At 38.6% G+C, this 24,292-nt stretch overlaps 1 protein-coding gene across 8 annotated transcripts in view; it reads left to right on the forward strand.

Annotated features, from left to right (window-relative positions):
* CUNH4orf19 (chromosome unknown C4orf19 homolog) overlaps positions 1-24,292 on the forward strand; it is a 266,923-nt gene that overhangs the window by 29,355 nt on the left and 213,276 nt on the right. For 4 of the 8 annotated variants that reach the window (XM_061470867.1, XM_061470876.1, XM_061470883.1 and 1 more), the window contains 2 exons: positions 10,120-10,167; positions 11,366-12,740. In XM_061470867.1, the coding sequence (XP_061326851.1) occupies positions 10,136-10,167; positions 11,366-12,296 (963 nt within the window). In that variant the 5' untranslated portion in view covers positions 10,120-10,135 and the 3' untranslated portion in view covers positions 12,297-12,740. Of the gene's footprint in view, positions 1-278; positions 344-1,466; positions 1,674-10,119; positions 10,168-11,365; positions 12,741-24,292 lie in introns of those variants that run through there. The other 4 variants (XM_061470841.1, XM_061470851.1, XR_009746492.1 and 1 more) reach the window with 4 other exon arrangements.

Consider the following 24,292-nt stretch of genomic DNA (forward strand, 5'->3'; position numbering starts at 1 on the left):
TATTTTATATAATATTCAAAGGGGTAGAGAATTCTCTCATATATCAGTTTGACCCTCAGCCTCAAAGCCGTGTCTCACAGCTACCAAAGTCATGTCCTTGATGGTACACCGTGAAGAAGGCTGCTAAAGCCTGCCACTGGGAAGGGTGCTGTTCCAGGCAAAGCTTAAGCAAAAGGTCCTGAAACTAGCTGTGTCTAGTTTTAACAAGACATTGGATGAAATCAAGGTTTTTCACACCAAGGGTTGGAACCCTTTCAGACCAAGGGTTGTAACTCAAGAATCCATTCTGCAAGATGCAAAGTTGCACAGGATTGCAAAGGGACACTTTAACCTCCCAAGAGAGGTAAGATTTCAGATATAGTCCTCTTTGTGACATGAAAATTGGCTATAACTATTTTGAGGCTCCAGCTGTGTTCCCAAACATAGATCCTCACTTGGGCCCAGCCTAACGCAATTACTGAATCAAATATAGTTTCTCTGCTGATTGCTTCTTTCATACATACATGACCATCTGCTTATCATATCCTTTTTTCGCCTTGTCGTACGTTTAGACCATGCATCCCTTGGGAAGAAGTGCATTCCTATGTTTGCTTCTGCACAATATGGCCCTAACCATGATTTGGGGTTTTAGGATCCCATAGGGTAGAAGCTATTATATTTTATGGGGTTAACAATTTTAAAAGACAGGAAATATAAATTTTAGTAACTTAAACACCACATAATGATGTAAGTTTAGGAAGACCAGATGTAAGGAATGAGCTTGGCTGAGGAGAAAATGAGTGAGTTTATGCTACAAGCTATATTTGTTTTTCCTTTGCGCAAACTGGCTAATGATTGCGAGAGTTTTACCCTTTGTCCTACTCTTACTCATCAAAAATAAAACAAACAGTTTGTATGGTAAATAATGGGGGTAAGGAAATGTTCTGTGACCTAATGTTATGAGAGAACACTAGAGGAACTAGTCAGGGAAAATGCATTTCATTGTAAGTATCTTATAAATATTTAAAATCAATTGCAAAAAGCGTAACAGGAAAAAGGACACATTCAGATCACCTCCGAGGTGTAGCCCAGGTGCCCTCTAGGGCATACTCTTCCAGTTACAAGGGCCTCACAAAAAGGCTCACCTTCCCTGCGAGCTGGCATTACTTTCCCAGAAGCGTTTATAAAAAAAAAAGCCTATGGCTGCCAGAGAGATTACTCAGTGAATGAAATATTGCATGAATGACTTTAGAAGAAAAAGAAGTTGGCAGAGTGGAAATAGAAAACTCTGATGAGGTTAAAACATGGGAATTTGTATACTGACTAATACTGTCAGGAAGCCACTAGGGGTAACTGTACAATCTGGCTAACCTTACTGGTTTGCTAAGGACATTTTAACAAGAGAAGCTAGCAGGACTTACATAGATACACATATTACTACTTTTTTTTTTGGAAGATCAGCTTAGGCAATAAACCAACAGTTACAACTTAATACAAAATATCTTTTGTAAAACTGACAGCATCTACTTTTCATTACCTTTCCCCTCCACCAGCACACCTACAAACAGCAAGTGCAGGTGTGCTCCAGCTGCATCAGGAACATTCAAGCTTCCCTGCCTTGAGACCTGCCCAGCATTAGATCTCAGTTTGATGCCAAACAGCTGCATGAAAAAGCAAGAAGGTGAAGTGGCAAGGTGGGAGTATAAACACCATCAGGATTGGATAACAACATTGGTAGATGCCTGGGGGCATGGGGAAGAGAGCAGCTGTAAAGAAGTGGAACAGTTTGTCATATTGTATTTGCATTCATTCAGATGATCCCCATTCCAGCTAAAGTATTTACAATGGCATGTAACAACTGGCAGGTACTGCTATTGCCAGTATATTGGTGCTGGTACAGTTTCTCGGTAGTACAACTACCCCTATGTAAGATAATTAGTGTGTACTTTTCTCACATCAGCAGAATCAGGCTAGATCTGGCCTTTTCTCAGCTCTTCCAGTGAGAATACAAATGTAAGCTGATATTTCCATTACTCTGAGCATCCTGACTGCGAGAGTCACTTCTAATCAGATTGTAGTTGGATGTCACACTGGCAGGATACTTTTCCCCAGTGCTGAGAGGTGCCACAGCACACACCCACAGTTAGAGGACATAATTGACTGCTGCACAGCAGACACAACTCTCGGCTGCGAGACTGCACTCTCCCTTGGATGGTGCTATGAATAACCCAAAGATATAATATGCAGTTTGTACTATTTCATGTACACAGTAATTAGTGCTGACTGCTAACATTGTGATCCTTGGACAAAGAGCACAAGAGCAGCAAATTTTTGTCAATTACTATTATTGAAAGCTTCCTGGGAAAAAGCCCACTTAATATGTACATACATTTCCAGATGATGCCATGCAGATAGAAGTTAAATTAATGTAACATTACTCCCACTGGTTATAAGTAGGCCATAGTTTAGTGATTAGCTGATTCTGTATGATGGTTTATCAGGCAAGCAGAGTGTTTGTTATTTGAGTCTTCGATATTAGATCACTTTGCTCTGTAATTTCTTGAGAACTGTGAGATTCAGCTAATTAGAAACAGTTCTGTTTAAGTGTCACTTGGTTTGTTTTCCCCCTTGAGACTGCTCCATACCTTTCTCATTTAAGGTTCTGTTATCCTGCCATGTATTACCTTGATGAAGCAAAACCATAATGTAATATCAGAGCTACTTCCTCAGAACAAAAGAACTACTCTATTTCAGAATACAAAGCATCAAAATGTATGAAGTCATAACTGAGTGAGTCCTATAAATTCCCAGATAACAAGCAACACATGCTTCTGATGCATGAGAACTTTCAGGTTTTGACACCTGCCCCAGTTAAAGCCATTTTTCTCCCTTGAAGAAAATACAAGTCTAGATCAGTATCATGGCTTCATTGGAACGAAACGTAAATTATACCCTTAGTATAACACATAAAACGAACCCTAAATTTCATACGTCGAATAACATAGAGAATATATCAAATTCTTGCCTCATTGAAACAAACAGCTGTTGATTGTATGTAGTATTAGTGTGCAATATCACTCAGAAGTCTGACACTTCAGTCATGAAAACTCATAAAGAATCAGGCCAATGCCTGAACAATGTACAGGCCATGATCTCAGTCAGTTCAGCCTGGCCAGGGAGAAAAGAGGGAAAGAATCATGTTCAGAAAAAACAAACCATAAATATTGTTCTCAAGAATGGAAGATAGTGTAAAGATTATTTGCATTTATGCAATGATTATATTTATCTGTTACAGATAAACAGGGAATCCAATTAGAACAGCAAGCAAGCAGAGGGTACCAATAGGAGTCAAACATTCAAAGCTGACTGCTATAAGTCACCACTGTATTTAGGCTATGGCTAAAGAAGTTTTATATGAGTCTTTGATGGGTCCCTCTGTGTCAACGTCTCTTATCTTCATGCTGTACTTATCTGCTAGCTGTACTAGAGATGCATGCAAACAGCCTAGTGGCCAATGGAGACCTGCTTTATTAAAAGTGGTTGGTACACCTGTGCAGCTCCCCAGCTTTGTAAAGTAAATGTCAATAAATGAACAGGCACAGAAACAACACTTCAGTGCTGCACTTTAAGAAAATGTCAACAAAGAGACTGAAGCCAATTTTGCTACAGAAAAACAGACAAAAAGTGCCCACGAGGTGGGATCTGCTTCCTATAAGGGAGCATATTACAATAATTCCTCAGGTTAATTCATTTATTTATGTCAGTTATTCCCTGAAGCACTTTTAAAATAAATCTCAGACTAAGATTCAGTTACGAAAAATGAAAGTAGATAGACTTCAGTGGAGCTTTAAGTATTAACCTCAACGCAGAGTTAAGCACAGATTTGTTAGCAAATCATTGCCTCTGTAACAACCGTGCTAAGGTAAGTTGCCAAAGACTCTAGAGACTTGATGGAAAAGATCAGGTATTCTATGCTTTGATTTTCCCTTTTTTTGGGGGGGGGATCTCACCTATATCCTAAATGTGACTGTTCCAGCCAAACTGGGCTGCAGCTTTCAGGTACATGAGTAGAACTGATGTGAAGCTTTGCAGGAAAGTAATTTGTTTTCAGAAGGCATTTATCTATCAGCTCAAGGTTTTGTCAGTGGTTAGTCTCCAGAGACCATTACAGAATCATAGAATAGTTTGGGTTTGAAGAGACCTTCAAAGGTCATCTAACCCAAGCCCTTCACAATAAGCAGGGACATTTTCAGCTGGATCAGATTGCTCAGACAACACTGGGCCCAGGTTTGGTCTCCCTCCAGCTGCCCCCAAAGTCCCTCTGGCCTCAGCATAGTGACTGTCAGGAAAAATACCCACAGGATTTGTAGTGTCCTCTGTATTTTAAGCAAAGTGAGACAGTTCTTACAGGTCATATTCATCCAGTAGCACTGAATAGCCTACACATGCTACTGTATGTTTACTAGTTTTCTGAATTTCTAAGTGTAGTTCTTCTCAGCTCTACCATCTGTCCACAATCTTTCTATGCTTCTGATATATTATCTGTCATCCAGATTTCTCTGCCTCCACTCCTCAGTAACACATAGAATCATGGAATCATAGAATGGTTTAAGTTGGAAGAAACCTTTAAAAGTCAACTAGTCCAACTCCCCTGCAATGAGCAGGGACATCACACTTCCCTCCTCCAACCTAGACATGCCTGACCCTTTCTCAGAGCTTGGCACATGCTGAGGATGCTCCAAAATCTTCCAAGAGATGTCAATGCCTACTCAGCACAGAAGGCAAACCACACCTCCCATTAGGAAAAGCTTGCTAAGTGCTAGAGCTCTCTGTTATTCCCATCCCAAATTTTTTATTCCCTCTGCACAGATTTGATTCCAAACACTTTCTCTTCCCACATTTACTTCTGTGAGTATAGCTCTTAACTGGTTAGCATTTGGCACCTATATGAAACCTAGCTAGCAAAAAAAAAAAAAAAGCTTAATTTTGATGAGCAAGGGTTTCTGTCCGTTGCAAAGAGACTGGTAGCTCAGAATGGTACCCTAAAAATAGACAGGTTTCACTGAGGAATGCAAAGCACAGCAATGAGGAAGACACCAGCAGGGTCCAGTCTGAATGGTGCCCCTACTGGAAATAGTCACCAGAAAGAGGTGCCCCAGGCCCCTGGAAGGTGTGTCATTCAGGCTCAGCAGCCCAGATAATGCACATGTAGGAAAAAACACCTTGCTTTGTAATCTAGAGCAGGAAAGGATGGAGGAGAAGCCTAAGAAACAGCAGAAGCTGATAAAGCACTGGTGTGTGTATGTGAACCCAAACAACAAAACCCACATCTGGCTTAAAAAGAATGACTCAGATCAAAAGTCACCAAGCCAGAGTTTATCAATTTGAGACCTACTAGAAGAGCTATTTTAATATACTCTCCCCTCAGCTTTCTGCCTCTGCTCCCGGATGGGGCTTAAAAAATAAAATAAAATAAAGTAAAATAAAGTAAAATAAAGTAAAGTAAAGTAAAGTAAAATAAAATAAAATAAAATAAAATAAATAAAAAAAAAAAATAAAATAAAATAAAATAAAATAAAATAAAATAAAATAAATCAAGACAGAAGAAAAAACACTCCATGAATAAAAATAAGATTGGACTTTTTCTGTTTCCATGTAAACTTCCAAGAATATTGAGAAAGGTTGTCAACCCATTTATTTCTCAAAAATATTTCTCCTTCACTGTTCATGGCACCACCTTCCATTTGTCTTTTGTTTATTCGTAACACAGCTACAGTTTAAAAACACAATAGAAGCTATGCTATTTCATAATTTAAAATCAGATACATTGTGCTTCTCAAGTCTGATAAAGCAAAGCATACATCTCTTAAAGCACTCTGTGGCTTGAAACACAAAGTTATCTTCCTGGAGTCAGACACTAGTTTTGTTTTCCCCAGCAAGGTCTCACACTTCAGAGAAGTCCAATTTCACTCTTAGCAGGTGGCAGTGTAAAAATATTTAATAACCCCCCAGTTTTTCAGAATGTTTTACTAAGGGAGTTGGTGTTCTGCTTTCCTCTAATTAAGTCTAATTACTTCCTCCTTCCATAGTAGGGTTTTCCCCAACTGATTTTGAAATAGTTGCTCTTCTGCATCACTTTCCTTTAAAGGAAGAAAGTCACTCTTTCATAACATCAGGTCTCCCTGGTCTCTCTGTGAACACTCGTTTAATTCATGGCAAGGACTATCTTTTATATTTTTTATAGCATGAAAAGACATGCTTTAATCCTTCTCATCTTGTTTTGGATACCTTGCTCTAAAGACTTGTGATATCTAAAAGATACCTAGACTATCTTTTGCATGATCAGCTAAAGGTCTGCTGGAGCAGCTGGGGCAAACACACACAGATTTGGGCCTCTTCCACATTTTTTACTGAAGAAAGCTATCATTAACTGAAATGGCACTGACACTGAATATGCAAATCACAAGGCTGTCCTACTCTTTAATGTGGCAAGAATCTCATTATTTTATAGATACTGGTACACGCTCAACCTCAGACGCACTCTTCAGAAATTCAGCAGCAACTCAAAGCTAGGAAGTAACAGTTTACAATTTAGCAGAGTATAAAAAATAGTTCTAGGTCTCCTTCAATTCTTCTCACCTTGAGCAGCTCTGTCCCCTTCCTGTGAATGTTTCAAGTGTTCCAGTGTGTGTCTAAAAAAATATGAAAATCTGTACTTAACATTTTAGTAGACCTTCAATGACAGATAATGTGTTAACATTCAGGATTAAATGACTGCATAATACCAGTGACAAATTTACAAGCCTTCGGGAATTTCATGATCTAGAAAGAATGATATCCAGGATTAATGGCAGTTTGATCTGAATTGTGAAGCTCTAAATGTTAAAGCACCAAGGATTTAGGCACTTTAGACACAGGCAGCCTTTCTTGGGGGGGAAACTAGCCCCCAGAGCATTCTGAAAGGAGCATTCTACACCATGTCATGTTCATCTGAAATTATCTAATCAATTCAGCAGCAAAGAATATCTAACTTATAAATACACATTTTATAAAAAGGCAAAAGAGGTTAGAGCATAAAAGGATGCAATGTTTCTAAATTGAGTACTGTATAACATATCACCTGTTGCTTGAGCTCTCTAACCCTTTTTTATTGCAAGTCTGTAGCATGCGCTTGGCTCAAACTGCTCCAGACAGGAGCTTTTTAAACCTACTTATCCATTAACGGAACTATGAACATCACACAATACACAAGTCTTTAGAGCAAGGTATCCAAAACAAGTACAATTAAAGCATGCCTTTTCATGCTATAAAGCTATTTTATATATATATAAAGAATTATTTTGCAACTTGACTTGATTGTTATAAATATGGAAGAAAAGGGCAAAGGAAAAAAAACAAACCAATGTTCAGAAAACAACATTGTAAAACCATGTTCAGTTTCTGAGATGTGAAATAATTTATAAGATAATACACCATAAAGCATTTTCCATATATAATAGTTTATTCATGCCAAAGGACAGATCCAGTTGTAACTAATCAGTGGAAAAGCTTAAAGCTTAATGCAGTAGCTGCAGAGAGGATTCAAACAGGGACTGTAATTAAACTAAAAGCAAAGTACCACCAACAATTAGGAAAGTGCTTCCTATGAAAAACAACAGTAATTTCCATTTCTAATTGCCTTCTATGATTATCACAAGTGTCTTTACAACAGAAGAAAGGACAGGAATTAGCATTTCCCAATGGTTAAAACCAATGAGCAAGATATCATGCTTAAAAAAAAAAAAAAAAAAATCACACATAAAAGCACTGAGTAGGAAATCTGTCACGTAAAAGGATAAACAGAAGCAGTACCCACACCCAGCTAGAAGCAGTATCTGTTCTCAGAAAATACAAACTGGGACTGGTTTCATCAAACCTATGAACTTTAAAGCCAAGCCACAGGCCATGTGGGCATTTCAGTGGGCTTTTATGGCAACTGACAGCAACTGAAGTTATGATAGTGGTAACCCATCAGCTACTGAGAATTGTTAGACTCAATCTTCAACAGCTGCTCAACTTTATACAGGTTTTATTCTTTCAGTTTATAAGTAGGTTTAAGCTAAAACCGAACGTGTTAGTCAAAGCAATACAAGTGTCCACATAGGGCTTAGCTCTAGTGAATTAGCTTCAAATCAGTCTTAACCTAAAGAAGGCCTACAGCTAATTCAGCCTTTAACATTATCAAGCAAATAGCATGAAGAATTCCCCTTTGGCTGGAAAAGATGGCTATCAGCCAACTCAAATGCAGCCTGTACCTGAACAAACCCGTCCAAATGCCCTTGTACTGTAAAGCAACTGCACATAAGGCTGGTCAGTACAAATGACCACCTTACCAGTTATTGCATTCTCTTCAGATGAAAAACCCTGTATAAGTATTCCTAATATGACGTTGTTGAGGGGTGGAGGTTGACAACCTGCAGCACAAGATCAGCAGAGATGCAGAAGGGAGCTAAACCCAGCTGCTAAATGATTGTAGGTCCTTAGAGGCTCCAGGAATGATGGGCTTGACATCAGGCATTTTGTTTAGTGCTAACACCAGATACAGGAGGGAGAGAGGAGGGAGGAAGTGAAACAGTAAGCCCACACAACAAACTTTTAATTTAATTTCTGCTAGCATATCACTAGCATGCAGTTCAGGCTATGCCTGGTAAGAATAAATCAATACTATTTTCCTTCAGTGTTTTGTGAATAAATCACTCTAGAAAATACTCTGACCTTGTATCATCCATTTCTGTTTTATGAGAAGTAAACTACTGTCCTTAGGCAATGGCAAAAGTATAAAGGGTGGTAGAACATCTCAAGAGGAAATGAAAGGGCCTGAATAACAATGGACAAAACATTAAAACCCCGCCCCAACTTGATCAACTTGAAATAAGATAGCCCCAACCCAAAGATAGTAACTTTTTTTCTAGGATTTTGGGATGTTCAGACCTGTATCTTCACTTTAGGTTCAGAACATGAAAGTTCTCAAGGATCCAAATTGGCAAACCATTTCTTTCCATAATAAAAGACTTTAGTATTTGAACCATGTAATAGCTAACTCTTAGCATCTCACAGGGTCAGGCAATGACACACATGCACAAAAAGTTCTCAGAGATGTAACAGAATGCAAATTCTCTGCAGTTCTAGTCAAACTCAGAAGTTTACTTTAGTGAAATGCAGGTGCAACACACACATCACATAATAAGGTGCCAATCACAGCGATATGTCTGTGTCTAAGAGACATTTCCACAAAAATGTCACCTCTACTCAGTAGCTGTCACAAAGCCAACTGAGGAAAGAATAAATCTGTGGTTTCCCACACCTTGTGAACTCTGCTTTTGTGGTTCCCACACCTCATTTAAGAAGGATGTTGAAATGCAGAAGACCCAGAGAATCATCACAAGAACCATCTACAGGCATGAAACAATGTCAGAATGGGGAACATTTAGAAAGATGAGGATTCTTCAGACTGCATATCAGAACTGAAGGGGCAGTACTGGACCTGTACTATAGTGACAACAGGACATGATGCTCTCCATCTGTTCCAATACAAGAACTAGAAGGCATCAAATACTGCTAGGAAGAACTAGGTTCAAGCCAAACAAAAGCAGGTGCTTCTTCACACAGATAAGGCTGGGCTGTGAAACAGGATGCTGTAGACACTAGCAGTTTACTGGAGTTCAGAATACAGATGGACACATTAATGGAAGAAAAGTCCATCAATAGCTGCCAAAAAAAAGAAAAAACCCAACACATCAGCAAACACCCAAATACACAAAAAATCCAACCCCACAAGCAAAACACAGAAACCAACTATTTTGACTCTGACTTAGAAGTCTCTTAAGTCATAAAGACGCTTAGGGAACTATCCTAGGATAACACCACTGCTTAAGAACTGTTAAATTCTTCCCCAGGTTTTCCCCAAATGAAAGCTGCTGTCAATTCAAGATAGAAACCTAGAAAGTCCTTGAACTGTACTGTATCCATTCTTGTGTAGGCATCTTTGTTTTTAGATAATAGACCCCTTCTAAACATAAGCATCATTTTCAATGCAATTGCCCATAAATTAATTTCATAATGCTTCACTCACCCTCTTGCCTCCCCTCTCTCTCTTTTCAGATTAAAGAAAATCCAGATGGGGTGCAGATGCTGCAAAATGATACAAAGGTACAATCAAACAAGATTTGCTTAGACCCAATAAAAGAAATGCATTAAAAGATGTGTCTGTGCTCCTCTATACCTGCTGCTTAAATTAAGCCTATTTACAAAGTTGGGGTTTTCCTCCAGATTTACAGTATCTTTACAGTCTTGCCAGAGCATAGGCATACTGATGTCCTTTGAATGTCCTTTTGATTTACTGTAATTCAGGTCTTTTTGCTATCATTCCTATCCCACAGAAAATCTGTGTGGCATCGAAAATTCATCTCTAGCACCCTTCACTTCAGTAGAACAGGGAGCACAGACTTTGTCAGATCTGTTTCCTAAACAATGGAAATTAAATACAGATCCTTACTTCCATCATAGCTTTTAAATGTAGTTAATTGTGTGAACAATTCCCACATTAAAAGTATCTCTTGAGAGGAAGACTAGCTATTTTTTAGAAGAACAATGCTTCAGCCCCACTTGGAGGTTACTTCTTCCCTTCACCACATCTCTGTGGGAAAAGTGATAATGGGAAAATAAACTGGTGCTATGCAACACAGAGCGGTGACAAAGAAAAGAGGCTACGGAAGAAATAAGTTAAGGAAAATATGGAGCAAGAGAAAAACTTAAGTAAGAAAAGGCCAGGTTGGACGAAGCCTTGGGTGAGATGGTTTAGTGTGAGGTGTCTCTGCCCATGGCAGGGGGGTTGGAACTAGATGATCTTAAGGTCCTTTCCAACCCTAACTATTCTATGATTCTAAAAGAAAGAGGAGGGAAAAACGGGGGGGGGGGGGGGGGGAAGCCTAGAAAAGGGCAAAATGGTAACACTTAAGAACACCAGGGAAAAAATGGGGCATATTTTAGCAACAACATGAAGACATATCAATGAACAATCTATGACTACTACTCATTTGCTAATCAACAAATCAACAGCACCCCCCTTGAGAAAATAAAAACATAAAGCTGAAAACACACAACCACCAGCGCATAGCTCTGTCAGCCTCCTCATGCTCCTGGCCAATCCAGGGGTTAGTTATAATCAGTCCCAGGATAGAGCAGCACAGTTCAGCATTTCCATTTGGTCTAATTCATGCTCAGAATCTCAGGTAAAGTTTAGTGACAGCAGTTACTCAAGGTCTCCAGCTTAAAAATTAAGCTTAATTCTTTTTCTAATCAGATTTATAAACACCATAATTAACATTTTCTTCGTAAATTTCTCCAGCTACATTTTTGATCCAGAAGAAGTACAATCACCTGGATGCGTTCATGAAGTAAGCAGCTATAAACACAATGAGCAAGGCAGCAATAAATCCAAAGAGAACAGTGAAATTCAAGAACATAAAAATGAACTCCAGAAGGATGAGCTGAATGGAACAGAAAATAAAAGTCAGATAAATAGCAGAAAAGAAACTCTCTGGAACCATGGAGGCAATGATTTTCAAGAGGAAGGCCTTTTGAAGTGTGTTGCAAAGCTTGATGTTGCAGTCAATGGTGGCACCTCCTGTGCTGGAGTGCACCCTGTGCTCAACCCCAACACAAACCCAGTGAAAGAGGCCAGTGAACAGGAAACCTCTAGCCAGTCAGAGGCTTCTTCAGCCAGTAGAGACTTTTACACCGGATCAAATAGGTCTGGACAAGAACTTGACCTAGAGGTGGGCTGGCAGAGGAAGGCAACATGCAATGAGCCAAACAGTATTCAAGATGAGAACTCCCAGTCTGCAGAGGACATCATCTTTCTTAAAGGAAGTGCAATACTGGAGACACAAAACAATGCCATACAACTGCCAGATATTAATTACCCCCAAACCAGGAACTATGTTGAAAAAGACAGCTTTTTAGTCAATTATGCACACTCAGACCAAAACACTGGGCCTTCAGCAGTGCAGGACCAGGACCTTTGTGTGACCCCACCTCCACCTATGAAGGAGAGCAGTATTGGACCTTTTAAAACTGACTCCAGAAGTTTGAGTGCGGGCATTATGGGTGGTATCACTGCCGTGGCTGTTACCAGAGTAGCACAGGAACCCACACACCCCAACCATAAAGACATCAATGGAGAAATGGAGGAGGAAGATGCAGAAGTTGCAGCAGCTCTGGCTGCACTGGAAGCTGCAACTGCAGGGGAAGACCTGCATGATGACGACGAGTACTAGATGAAGGTTTATTTCTCATACACTGGGTAAGATCCAGATTTTATTTCTGGATCTATGTATTACATGTTTAGCACATGTGGACAGTTGTTATGAACAGGACATATAAAAGGAGTTTGGACTAAACCTCTGTCCCTTCAGCTGTTTTGTACAGCTTTTAATTTGTACTGCCTGCGGTACAGAAGCACTCCCTTGGCTAATGGCAGTACTAACACTTTTATATGGTACCAGCTGGGGGGCAGAGTGGCATTTCTTTCGCACAGGATATTCTGCTGTATACCCACCTCACCTGGACTCATGCAAAACCCTTTGGTTTTGACCTTCAGGAGGGTCTGTGCATACTGCATGTTCCAGGTTCAGAAGAATTCCATTATTTAAAACAGAATTATAGAAGACATGGAGTTAGAAACCACAGATTTTCATCGTTAGCACCAAAAAAAAACCAAACAAACCAAAAAACAAACCCCCAAAAAACAACCCAAACCTGACCCAGAATTTCATGATCTAATGATGTATGAAATAGAGAAGGACAGTTCCAGTCCAGATCTAGCCTAAATCTGTGCCTGTACAGCTGGCATTATGATAAACTCATCTCTTCCCTTGCACATCTCCTGGACTTAGTTTGATACCCAAGTGACCAGCTTCAGTTCACTAAAACAGCAGAAGCCTAGCCAAATCCAAGAGAGTGGGTAACTCTGTGTTGGTTTAATGAGCTGAAGTAGCTCAAATAAAAACTGAGGTGCTGGAGAGGGATCAAAACTCAGTCTTAACTGTATGGATAGGTTAAAACTGCTGTAAAACTACAGCCCGAGACTTCTCAATTGTGCTAAATTTTCCAGGCACACATACTTGCCTTAACAACACAGTTTGCAAACAGGTTGTGTCTCATAAACATCCCCAGCAAGATGTGTTTTGTTTATATACAAACAGTGTGGACCCCTCCCTGGCTCTGCTGTAGTCCTTAAAAATTACAGCAGGAGAGGGATTGAGCTTCCAAGCTGAATTAAGCATAAGACCTGAAAATACCAGCTGCGTTCCTGGAGTGTTTACCCTCCCTCTGATGTCAGATTACTACATTGATCTTCTGTGTGAGCAGGGAGGAAAAAATTAGAGACCAGTTAGGTGCTGATTCATCAAAAGTTGGATCTTAATGGTTAAAAGTGCTTGACATTTTATACTGAAATGTGGTTTCTGTTTTAAATTCTTAATAAATTGGCTTTTATCATATAAAAAAATTATCTGGCAACTTTTGTGCTTTATGTGTTTTCTGATCATATAACAGTTACATAAAAGAAGTACTATTACATATAGCCCTCATTAGATACATGGAAAGCACCGTGTATTTACCAACAGTATATGTTGAATTCTAGTCAACCATTAACATACACACAAAGATCAGAATATTAGAGGTGGAGTTTAAGAAATGTATAGATATTGAAATTATTTCTGTTTAAATGCAGATTCTGTTTAAACTGATCAAATGAAGATTTCAATTTCTCAAAACATTAATGATGCCTCTATGAGCAATTAAAAAAAAAGTCTTAGCTTCAAGAGACTATCTTGAAGCTCTTGTGTCTCTATTCAGTTACAGATGAAAGTCACAACATCGTATCTGTAGAATAAAACAGCTTTATATACTTGTGAAGTACTGTAGTACTGTTGATTTCTCTACCACTTTCCTCCTTTAAAAGGCCCTTGTAAGCATTAGGAAAATGTACATGAATGTTCTTTGTGCACATTCATGTATCAAAACTTACTATAATACTGAATGACAGTGAAAGACCACTTGCACACTGCATATTATCAGTTATGGTTATGACAGCACATGGCATATGTCTGCTTTTATGCTGTGAGGGCACCTGAGAGCATCACCAGGCCTGGCTGTTCCTGCCCACATCCTCAGGACCCCATGTCAATAGCCTCTGGGAAGCATCTGATCTTGCCCCAGCTCCCCACAGCCTGGTCACAGGTGCTGCTGAGCTGGGGCTACCTGCAGGCTGACAGCCTGGCCAAGCCTCAGCCTGGCCCCACTGCAGACGCCTTACACCCGGAGCTGGGTTGCCCCAGTGTCCCCCCAGGGCCCTGCTCCCCACTGGGGTGGCAAGACAGGTCTGGCTGTGAGGTCCAGCCCAGCTGCTCCTGAGGGAGCCTGCACTGCTCCCCACATCCCAGGCCCAGAGATCTGCCAGCCCCTGCTGCACCATGATATGAATCATGAGAAAGGATTTAAGTGAAAAAAAAAAAAAAATTAAAGAATGCAAAAACACTCAAGGAAACTTACCCAATTTTTCAATATCGACTGAACTACAACCTGCACTTTGAGCACAAATCACAGCAAGTTTTCATCTTGCTCCCCAGGAATTAAGGCACACTAGAGGTGAGCAGCTTGTCAAACCCAACAAGTGTATGGACACTCCAAACCAAGCATCTCTTCTACAGGCAACTGCCTGCAATTGTGGACCACCAGACTTAAATCCCCCACAAGAGATCAGCTGGGCCACAAACACAGCACTTCTTGCAGCCCAAGTTTTCATTGTTTTAAATACAAGAAAGGCAAACTACTATAAAGCAAGTATATCCGCTGTGTTGGAAATAACTGGTCAATGCTTCACTTAACCAAAGAAAAAGTTAATCAATCAGGCATATACATACCTCAAACCTGCAGGATAAGGAAACCTTCCATAAAATAAACCTATGAGGTATCCCCAGCATTCAGGTGTCACTTACCTGTTATCTAAAAGTGCCTTCTGCAGGGTTTGGTTTGGTTTTTTTCCCTTCTAAACCTATATATATAGTTTTTATATTTATGTATGTGTTTCTATCCCTTCAACTCTACCATGCCACAGTTGAGTGTCAGGAATGATTTCTTAGCCATTTCTGAGACTGCAGTACACTTTTCACAGTAAGTGTAAAAATCAGTTATTTCAGACAGAATTTTTAAATACCGAAAATCAGTTTTTAAATAATTATGTGAGAACCAGATCTTACTCAGTGTCCTCAGATCTGATCCAAAGAAACACACACACTGCTAGCTTGAACAATCATTTTGCTCAGAAAATTGTGAGAGTAAAATTTAATATCTTGAGAAAACAGAGAAGGCCACAGGAAAAGGTCACAGGAATCAAAGTAAACTATGTATTTTAAGACTTCTCTCAAAAACTACACAGTTTGATTGATACCTCTTTCTCTTCACCCCAATCACCCTAACTTCAGATATCAATCGTGTTTACTATATTCAGAGGCCTTATGAAGTAGAGTTGAAATGTTTCAGTTTCCTTCAATACAAAAGGAAATAACAAGTGAGTTGGTTGGCCAATATTTCTGTATTTGATGTAATTCTATACAGGTGAGTGTGAAGACATATGCAGCACTAAATAAAAGGCAACAGGATGGGAAACTATTATAAGAGCTGGTATTTCTAGGAAAGATTTTGCATCTTGGCACCTCACGTTTTACTCATTATTCTCCAAAACTAGTAACACAGCTTAAAAGGAAATGGTAAATTTTCCACATATAAGCAAAGAGCTATTGAGTAAGCTTAGCGCTTTCACATTTAACAGTGGGTCACCTCCAGATCATGAAAAGTATTTCAGATCACAGCAGGGATTTTGGATATGACAACAGGGGTAGAAGACAGTCCACCCAACTCAAGGAAGATAATTATTTCCTAGAAAAAACATTATGGGGGATGTTTGTTTACAGAGTAACAGTAGAACCTGAAATTTGACCCTGCAGAAATTTTAAGTTCAGTGAATAAAACCCAGACAAGAAAGCAGGAACCTGGAAATAGATAAATTCAACAAAATTTTTTTTCTTCCCTTTAAAGAATAAAGGCGATCGCCTTGGCAAGTGTTGCTATGGAGACTTCCCATTAAAAATTGAAATCCAGAAATAGAAAGTCTATTATATTCCTAAATACTTCAGACTTGATTGCTTTAATTAAGAAATACCATTTTTATCATTTAAATGATGAAACAAGTAACAGTTATTAAAAAAAAATCTTGACCTTACACTGCATTTGTAGTTTCAACATCCTAAATGTGATTTAATTTTCCAGAAGATTAATTCTTGCCAATGTAGCATATTTTGCTAAGTGAGAATAAAGTATCTCAACATTTAAGGCCTGTGCATGTGATATTTCATATATTTATCCCAACACTTATATTGCATCTGTTAATTACACTGAAACAATGAATTCTAATAGATTATCTTTAATTGTGGTATCTCTCCTTGCATGTAGATGGAAACTGGAATCCATCTAAACTGCACAAGAGCATCATTTCAAAATTAAACCTCTTAGAACCTCTTTAACATGCTGAATGCAGAAACAAATTTATCAAAGTCATTCTACATTAAAAAAGAAAATTAAAAGAAGTTCCATCAACAGAATTTTTTCAGACATTGTGTATTTCTAGGTTTTAGAATACCTGTTTAAGAGTAATTGTTAGAACAGATACAGGCTTTTTCATTGGTCTTTCCAACACAAACAGCCCTTACCACCTTTAAAATCAAAGCAGAAACTCCTCAGGTCCTTCCCTGGCCTGGCTTTCCAAATTTCATGCATTTACATACACAGAGACCTCAGTCTCAGGACTCCCTTCTCCATTAACAATTTCACTTGACATCTCAGGAAGGCTTGGTTTTAAACTTTCCTTTATTTTGAACCTTCACAAGCATTTTCTGAACTTCAAATCAGGTAATCCTGGAATTGAACTAGTTGGATAAACACAGAACAGGAAATACTGTCCACACCTACAAATAAGAGCACTACTGACTGATCACTTCTGCAAATTCTGTCCTGCCTGCTTTGGGCCATTTTCATTTTAAACCATGAGCTGTTGACATTCTGGATGAAGCAAAATGTGCATCCTGGATTCCATCAGAGATTGAAATAGATTATAGTATTTTATGCCTTAACATAGTCATGACTTTAAAATTTATAGTTAAATAAAATTTTAACGTTAACATGGTTAAATCCAATTCTGTGACAGAACTTTACTACACAGATTTACTCCTCACCTCTGCCTCCTTTACTCAGAGAAAAAACAATATTCCCTTGTACAACTTAATTCAGAAAACAGGATTCTGACAATGAAGCAGGAAAGACAATGGCTATCTTGATTTTGTTCTTAATCAGTTGTTTAAGTACAGATCCCAAGCAGTCATCTCACTACCACCATATAAAAAACTATGGGAGTTACACCATTTCCTCCTCTGTATCTTGACTGAAATTATTATAGATTAAACAGCATTTATCACGTTTTTGCTGTACTTCGTAATTCAGCGACTGTACATAACCAACCAAAAAAAAAAAAAATTACATTCTGTAGCGAAACAGAAAAAAAACCCTCCAAGTTTTTCAGGAAATACAGCATCACAATATTCCAGCAGGTGGCAGATGACTTAAGTACTGAACCAATCCCACAATAAAACCATGTCACATGAAAACTGCAGTTTCATTTGTTTGCTCACTGAGCTTCCTTTTATTTACACTGAGCTACAGATTAGCTTGATTTTTATGAGGGTGCAGAAGCAGAAAGGAGCAAGGCAACACCCTCGACTATTCACCTTAACCCCAAGCATGGCCAGATTTTCAATAATCTGTGATCACATATGCTATCCCCTGCTTTTAATGCTTGGAATTGCACCAAATGATAGCAAGTAACTTATGCAAAAGGAAAGGAAGGTAAGCAACAAAGGCAAGATGACTTGTATAAATGAGATTAAAATACTGTTTAAGTATTCAAGGACAAACTGTAGGGATCTGGACAAGAATGAATAACTAGGTTGTTTCCATTTCGTGTCTAAAGGTTGTTATCTAAATAAAACTTTCCTTTGCATTTGAGAACCTCTTCCAGAAAAAAAAGACAATAGCAAATAAATTCAGGGACATTCTTCAGATTAGTTTTTCCATACAATCTTCAGAGAAAAAAAAGAAATAATAAGATCCATGCAAAAATTTCCACATTTCCAGTAAGGTGTGTTATATGAAGAGACTTTGGCCATGGCTAAAAGTGGTATGAGTTTCTCCAGCATCTATTTCCAGAACTGAGGAAACATTTTTAACTCCATGGTATTAAAGACTTTTAACCCCATGAATTTCAGTTTGATATATAGGAGCAACACAGGAGCAAATCTAACAAGTATACAGCTTACTTTGCAAGAATAATGTCTGATTTTGATTATTGTTAATTTGTCATCATTAATCCCCTGTTTATGCAGACTTGCATACAAAACACACCCACAGTAAGCATCTGCAAAAAAAGAACTGTACTAAAAGACCCAACACCAATCAAAATCGACAAATTATCGAAAGCCTTACAAAATAATACCCATACTCCACCCTGACTGGGAATTACTTTTCCAGAGCCACGCATGAGTGTTGATCACCAGCTGACACACACCGCTATTGTTTCGACATATGCCAAACAGATCCCGTTCTTCCGCACTGCTTTGATTAAAAATTTGGCTTACGGAGAAGTTTACGTCGTTCCTTTTAACAACTGCAACGGTTACTTCCAGGCCGCCGGCCAGCCACGGGGCGGGATAGTGGCAGAGGTGAGGCAGCCACCCCCTTCCCTTCCCGAGGCACAGGAGCCCTGGCCACTCAAAGTGCTAATGCAGAGAGACATTGAGACACCCTTGATCGATTAAATTAGGGCTTTTAAATTTATCTATATTGTATTTTTACGCCGGCACACGCCAAATGCGAATGAGAGATAAAAGCTTCCAGAGCTCCCTCTGCTGCCAGCAAATACATATTTCAGCTGCTCTGTGCAAAACCTGCTAGTAGCTGACAGAAAACATCACCTTCCTGTCTCTCCCTCTAAGTATATGTATCTGTGTGTGTGTGTGTGTGTGTGTAAACACATCGGTATGTGGAAACCTTCAAAAATAAGATTTGGGAAATGCTACGAATATTTTAATTTAACACGCTAAGACTGCTGCTTTTAAAGGATAATTATTTTGACTGTAAAATATAAACCACAGCCCAGAAGAAACAAGACCAGGCTGACTAACTGAAAATAGGCAAGGAAAGGACCGTTAATGGGGGACAGAGGAGGAGGGATGGGGGATAAGGGGACCAGAGGTTTTACACCTATAAAAATGAGGGGTTACTTTGATAGGAAAATAGATTCATCAATATATTCTCCTTTGCACAAGACACACACACTGCAGCTATACCATTGCACCTCTACAGCACTAGGGACTGCACACATATAATTTAAGAGATGTTTCAATTACGATACAAGAGGCCTGCTCTACAAAGACCTTAGACAAACCCAAGGCAGAGCAAGCCTAACTGCATGTCCAGGCAGATGGCCTGGTACCCACCATGGCTCTGCACTAAGGCGCACCTGTGCCACAGGTGACTTAGCATCTCTTCTTACCTAAGCTTACTAGCAAATCACACCACCAATCCACTCACCACCCCCTCAGTCACAAAAAAACTCAGAGGTTTCTTACTTTAACAGTACAGATAGCTGTTTCAGACCTTGCTGCGAGGGAAGTCTCCTCACAGGATTCCACCATCTGCATGGTTCCGGCCCTATAGGCCTAGCATCTACTTTCTTTTCTGATTGCTTAAAGGAACAGACTCCACTTTCCCAAACTGCTCAGCTTTTTCCTCTTCTTGTGCCAACTCTACATACTCCTTTATTGGTTTTGGCTCACAAACTGATCTTAACCTGCTAGGAAGAGACCTCCAAGGCTGACTGGGAGCCTTGCAGCTCTGTGCTGTGGCAGTTCGACCAGCCAGCCCTGCTATGGGTGGTGCACAGAGGAGGCGAAATGCTGCATCCAGAACAAGAGACACAAAGTATGGCAAGGTGAATAGACCAGCAGCACCTTACTGCACACCCCCTACAACTGAAGGGGGAAAAAAAAATTAAGAAAAAGCAAGGATACAGAAAACAAGAGAAATGGAAATTGCATCTGCCAGCACTTTGCAGAACTCCCTCAACAAAGTTATGGAATACACAACTTCACAAAACACTGAGAAAAAAAAAATCCAAATCCATCTTTATGGATATCATATATAGACAGCCAAGGCTTAACCACTCTGTTTTCTTATTTATTCATTAGCAGCAGTATTACACACCTAGCAGCAAAAACGAAAGAACAGGCCTGAAGCAGCAGGGGGCTGGAACTAGATCCTTTCAACCCAACTTCTGAAAGTGCACAGAAACCCTAGTTTAATAGATACAAATTGATTCACACTTCAAACTACATCTGGGACACAGGTGTGAGTGAGTACTCAAAATCCATTAAATATTCAGGAAACTGAATTCCTTAGGAGATACAGCCTCATGTTCCAACGCAGTAGGCACTTTCAGTATTACCAGAACAGGCTGTAAGCTCTCCTCTCATCAAGAGATGAACAATCTCATAAACAGGTATGTTTTAACCCACATCATTTTGTATTAGTATGGAGTAAGTACAAACTCAATTCACTTTTAGGGAAAGAAAAAAAAAAAAAACAAACAAAAATACCAGAAACACAAAACCAAAAACCATACAACCAAAAACCAAATTTATGTGACACCCTTTTCTCATGTCTTTCCCTACTGTGTTTTTAGTGCCTATCTTCCCCCTTCTATGTCTTTCAGTTTGGCTCTGGTATGTGGCACCACAAGCAGTCACATCTCCCAGAAGGCTCAGGTGCCCCCTGTTCCATGCTGTATATAGACACACTTCAGGAATCCTGGAACTTGGCTTCACTTCTACAGAAAGTGCATTGATGCAACATCTATCCACATACCCGAAGTACACAAAGTGAAAAACACTTGTGCTTTAGGTTTGGGTTTTTTTTTTTAAATTAGACCATCTGGCTAAAATAACAGTGTCTTTCTACAACTGACACACAAAACACTTGCAAGTACAGGGATCATTGAAGATACCAATTTTGTCAAGGTCTCTGTGACTGTGAAAAACAGAGGACTGTTCAGAAAGAAAATAACAATGAGCTATGAAGTACATTAGAGCAAGTTTTCCAGCTGAGGTTGTTTATAAAGAGATTTAGTAATAATAGAAAAGAAATGCTTTAATGCTTACCATGTTTCAAAAATACAGAGCACATGTGCTTTGTGTACTTTACAAGTAAAATCAGATTTTACTAGTAGCTCCCTCATCTGTTTTACTCCAACAGCACGAGTTAGGATCCTGAATTTTGGCATAATACTGTACTAAAAAAAAAAAAAACAAAGTGCCTGTGGTGGTGAAAAAATAACAGAAGTATTATCCAGGTAAAAATAAAATCCATCTGGAAGAAATTCTTCACGTTTCTTTTGACAACTATGTCAGTCCATTTATAATAGAATTTTTCGAACTTTAATACAGCAAGCCTCTTGTATTTCAATACATACACATTATCTAATAAAAATTGTGTATTACATGAAATTATAATCTTCTATATGTATCTTCTGTCAAAGCTTGTTGATACGGTTATACTGCATTTAGTTTTAAACTTCAACATGAACTGAAATTGTCACTGAAAGCATTAGAAAGTGAAGGAAAAGGGGGCAAGGGGAACACAGGCTAAGGGAAAAAGAAGATAGCGTATTACTCTCAGGTTATTGTTTTATGCAGAAAAGGAAAAAAACAAAAAACAAAAAATCCCCCCAAAAGGGGATCAAAAAGTGTTCAATTTCTAGAAGCTTCACAATCAGTATCTTAATTCTCTTTGAAAATTAAGGCCTGGAGGAATTTTCGTTTGTTTGTTTAATTCTGAATATAAACCACAGCTGTGTATAAACCTCTAAAATTCAAATACAGATCTCAAAATAGACCTTTTGTGATGCAGCTAGGAACACTGAAATAAACAAAAAAACCACCCCTGCAAACAGGATGGTACACTGATAATCACGTTTCAACTAGCCACAACTTGCTTTGAGACTCCTTGACATCACTGATATACAAAACCTCAATTTTAATGCAATTTACAGATCTTAGTTATCTGTAAGAACGTAATGCAACAAATTAAGCATTGTAGTATCACAGAGGGACACAGGCCAAGAGGAAGCAACTGCCAAGAGCTTCTTGTCATTTGTAATTTTTTGTTCCATACCTTATGAAAACAATTAAGAATAAAGATAGTATTGTGTACTTTTTAAAAGCTCAATGTCAAATATAGCAAGTTATTTTTTAATTAAAGTTTTTTAGAAAGATTGTAATTTAAAGTTATTAAAGTCTTGATCCTTTAAAGGTAAAAGGCCTTTAAGATAATCAGATACCAGCATGGATTAAAGCACAAATTTTCTTCTTTCCCATATAAAATATGGAAATAAAGTAATATTTGCATTTGTCTTTTCTCAAGAATATAGAACTGCTCTGAAGTATATCATCACGCCACAACCTAATATTCTCACTACCTCCATAAACAAAAACTTAAGATGCAAATTATACAAACTGCATTATACATTAAGACTGTGCAAAGGCGAAGTTCCACAGAATGGATGCAGGCTTAAAGAAGTCACAAGCCAACTTAAGAATCAATACTTTTTATTTACTGCTTGGTAGTACAAAAGTTGTATATAAACTATTTTGTTAAAAATACATCTGATATGCAAATTTAACAAAGGCAGACTAATATGGCAATATCCATACCCCTACAAAATAGCAGAGTGTAGTGTTAAATGCACTTCAACAGGCACAGTTTCTAAATCCTCTTATTGAAGTAACAATGCACAAATTCAATTCTTGCACATATCAGGTCATGTAATACCTTATGTATTTTATAAAGGTAAATAATGCGTTACATATCCAACCCATTTTCATTTCCTTTATTCTACATATCTCCAATGGAATCGAAATAGAAACTACTTTTAAATTAAGTAAAAAAATACATATTTCTGTTTCAGCTTTCTTCCATCTTTTTGGCAAATTTACTTGCAGTACTAACCCATCATGTATCAAAGCATGACAAACAATGTTATCAAAATAACCCCCGTTTTTGTATTTAAAGCTTTTGGAACAGTCTATAACTGTGTATTTCCTTTGTGAGAGTTACTCAAATAGCTTGGTTTTGCCAGTATTCTCTTTTTCCAGTAACATTTTATACTCATAGCTCTCAGTCTTTTGGAAACTGAAGCTAATTAATATAACCAATACTAATTAAGTTCTTCTAGAAATATTAGCTCTTCATATAAATAATTAAGTGAAGCTTGGAGGAAAAAAAAAAAAAAAAAAAAAAAAAATCAACAATATTAAATGTATTCCTTTAAGGCGAGCTTGGTGTTTACCTGAAAGAGATTTCCTAAGTAAGATTTAAATTAATGGGAGCAGGGTTACTAAAATACTCAAGTTCCAGTCCTGGCTGAACAGTTATTTTGGGTTCTCAAGGACGAACAGTATCTCTAAAAAATACAAATTTTAAAAGGAAAAATAAACCATTTCATCTTTTCAGAACTTTGCTTGATTATGGGTTGCTTTGGGGTTTGCTTGTTGTTTTCCCCAAAATACAGCACTGGTGAAACGTATATATTGTTAAGTGTATATATTGATAAGTGTGGCCAGCAGGTCAAGAGGTCTCCCCCTCTACTCAGGTCTCATGAGTACTATGTTCAGTTCTGGGGCCCCCAGCACAAGAGGGATATGGACCTGTTGGAGTGAGTCCAGAGGAGGCCATGAAGATGATCAGGGGGCTGAAGCACCTCTGCTATGAAGACAGGCTGAGAGAGTTGGTCTTGCCCAGACTGGAGGAGAGAAGACTTCAGAGAGACCTTATTGCAAACTTTTAGTACCTAAAGGGGCCTGTAAAAAGCTGGAGAGGGACTTTTTACAAGGGCATGTAGTATCTGAACAAAGGAGAATGGTTTTAAGCTGACAGAGGAAGTTTAGATTAGATATTGGGAAGAAATTCTTTACCGTGAGGGTGCTGAGGCATTGAAACAGGTTGCCCATCACTGGAAGTGTTCCAGGCCATGTTGGACAGGCCTTTGAGCAACCTGGTCTGGTAAAGGATGTCCCTGCTCATTGCAGGGAATTTGGAACTAGATGAT

This window comes from Pezoporus flaviventris, unplaced genomic scaffold (genome assembly GCF_033815535.1).
Source record: "Pezoporus flaviventris isolate CSIRO_AGI_PZ_B2104156 unplaced genomic scaffold, CSIRO_AGI_Pfla_v1 ptg000002l, whole genome shotgun sequence".
Taxonomy (NCBI): domain Eukaryota; kingdom Metazoa; phylum Chordata; class Aves; order Psittaciformes; family Psittacidae; genus Pezoporus; species Pezoporus flaviventris.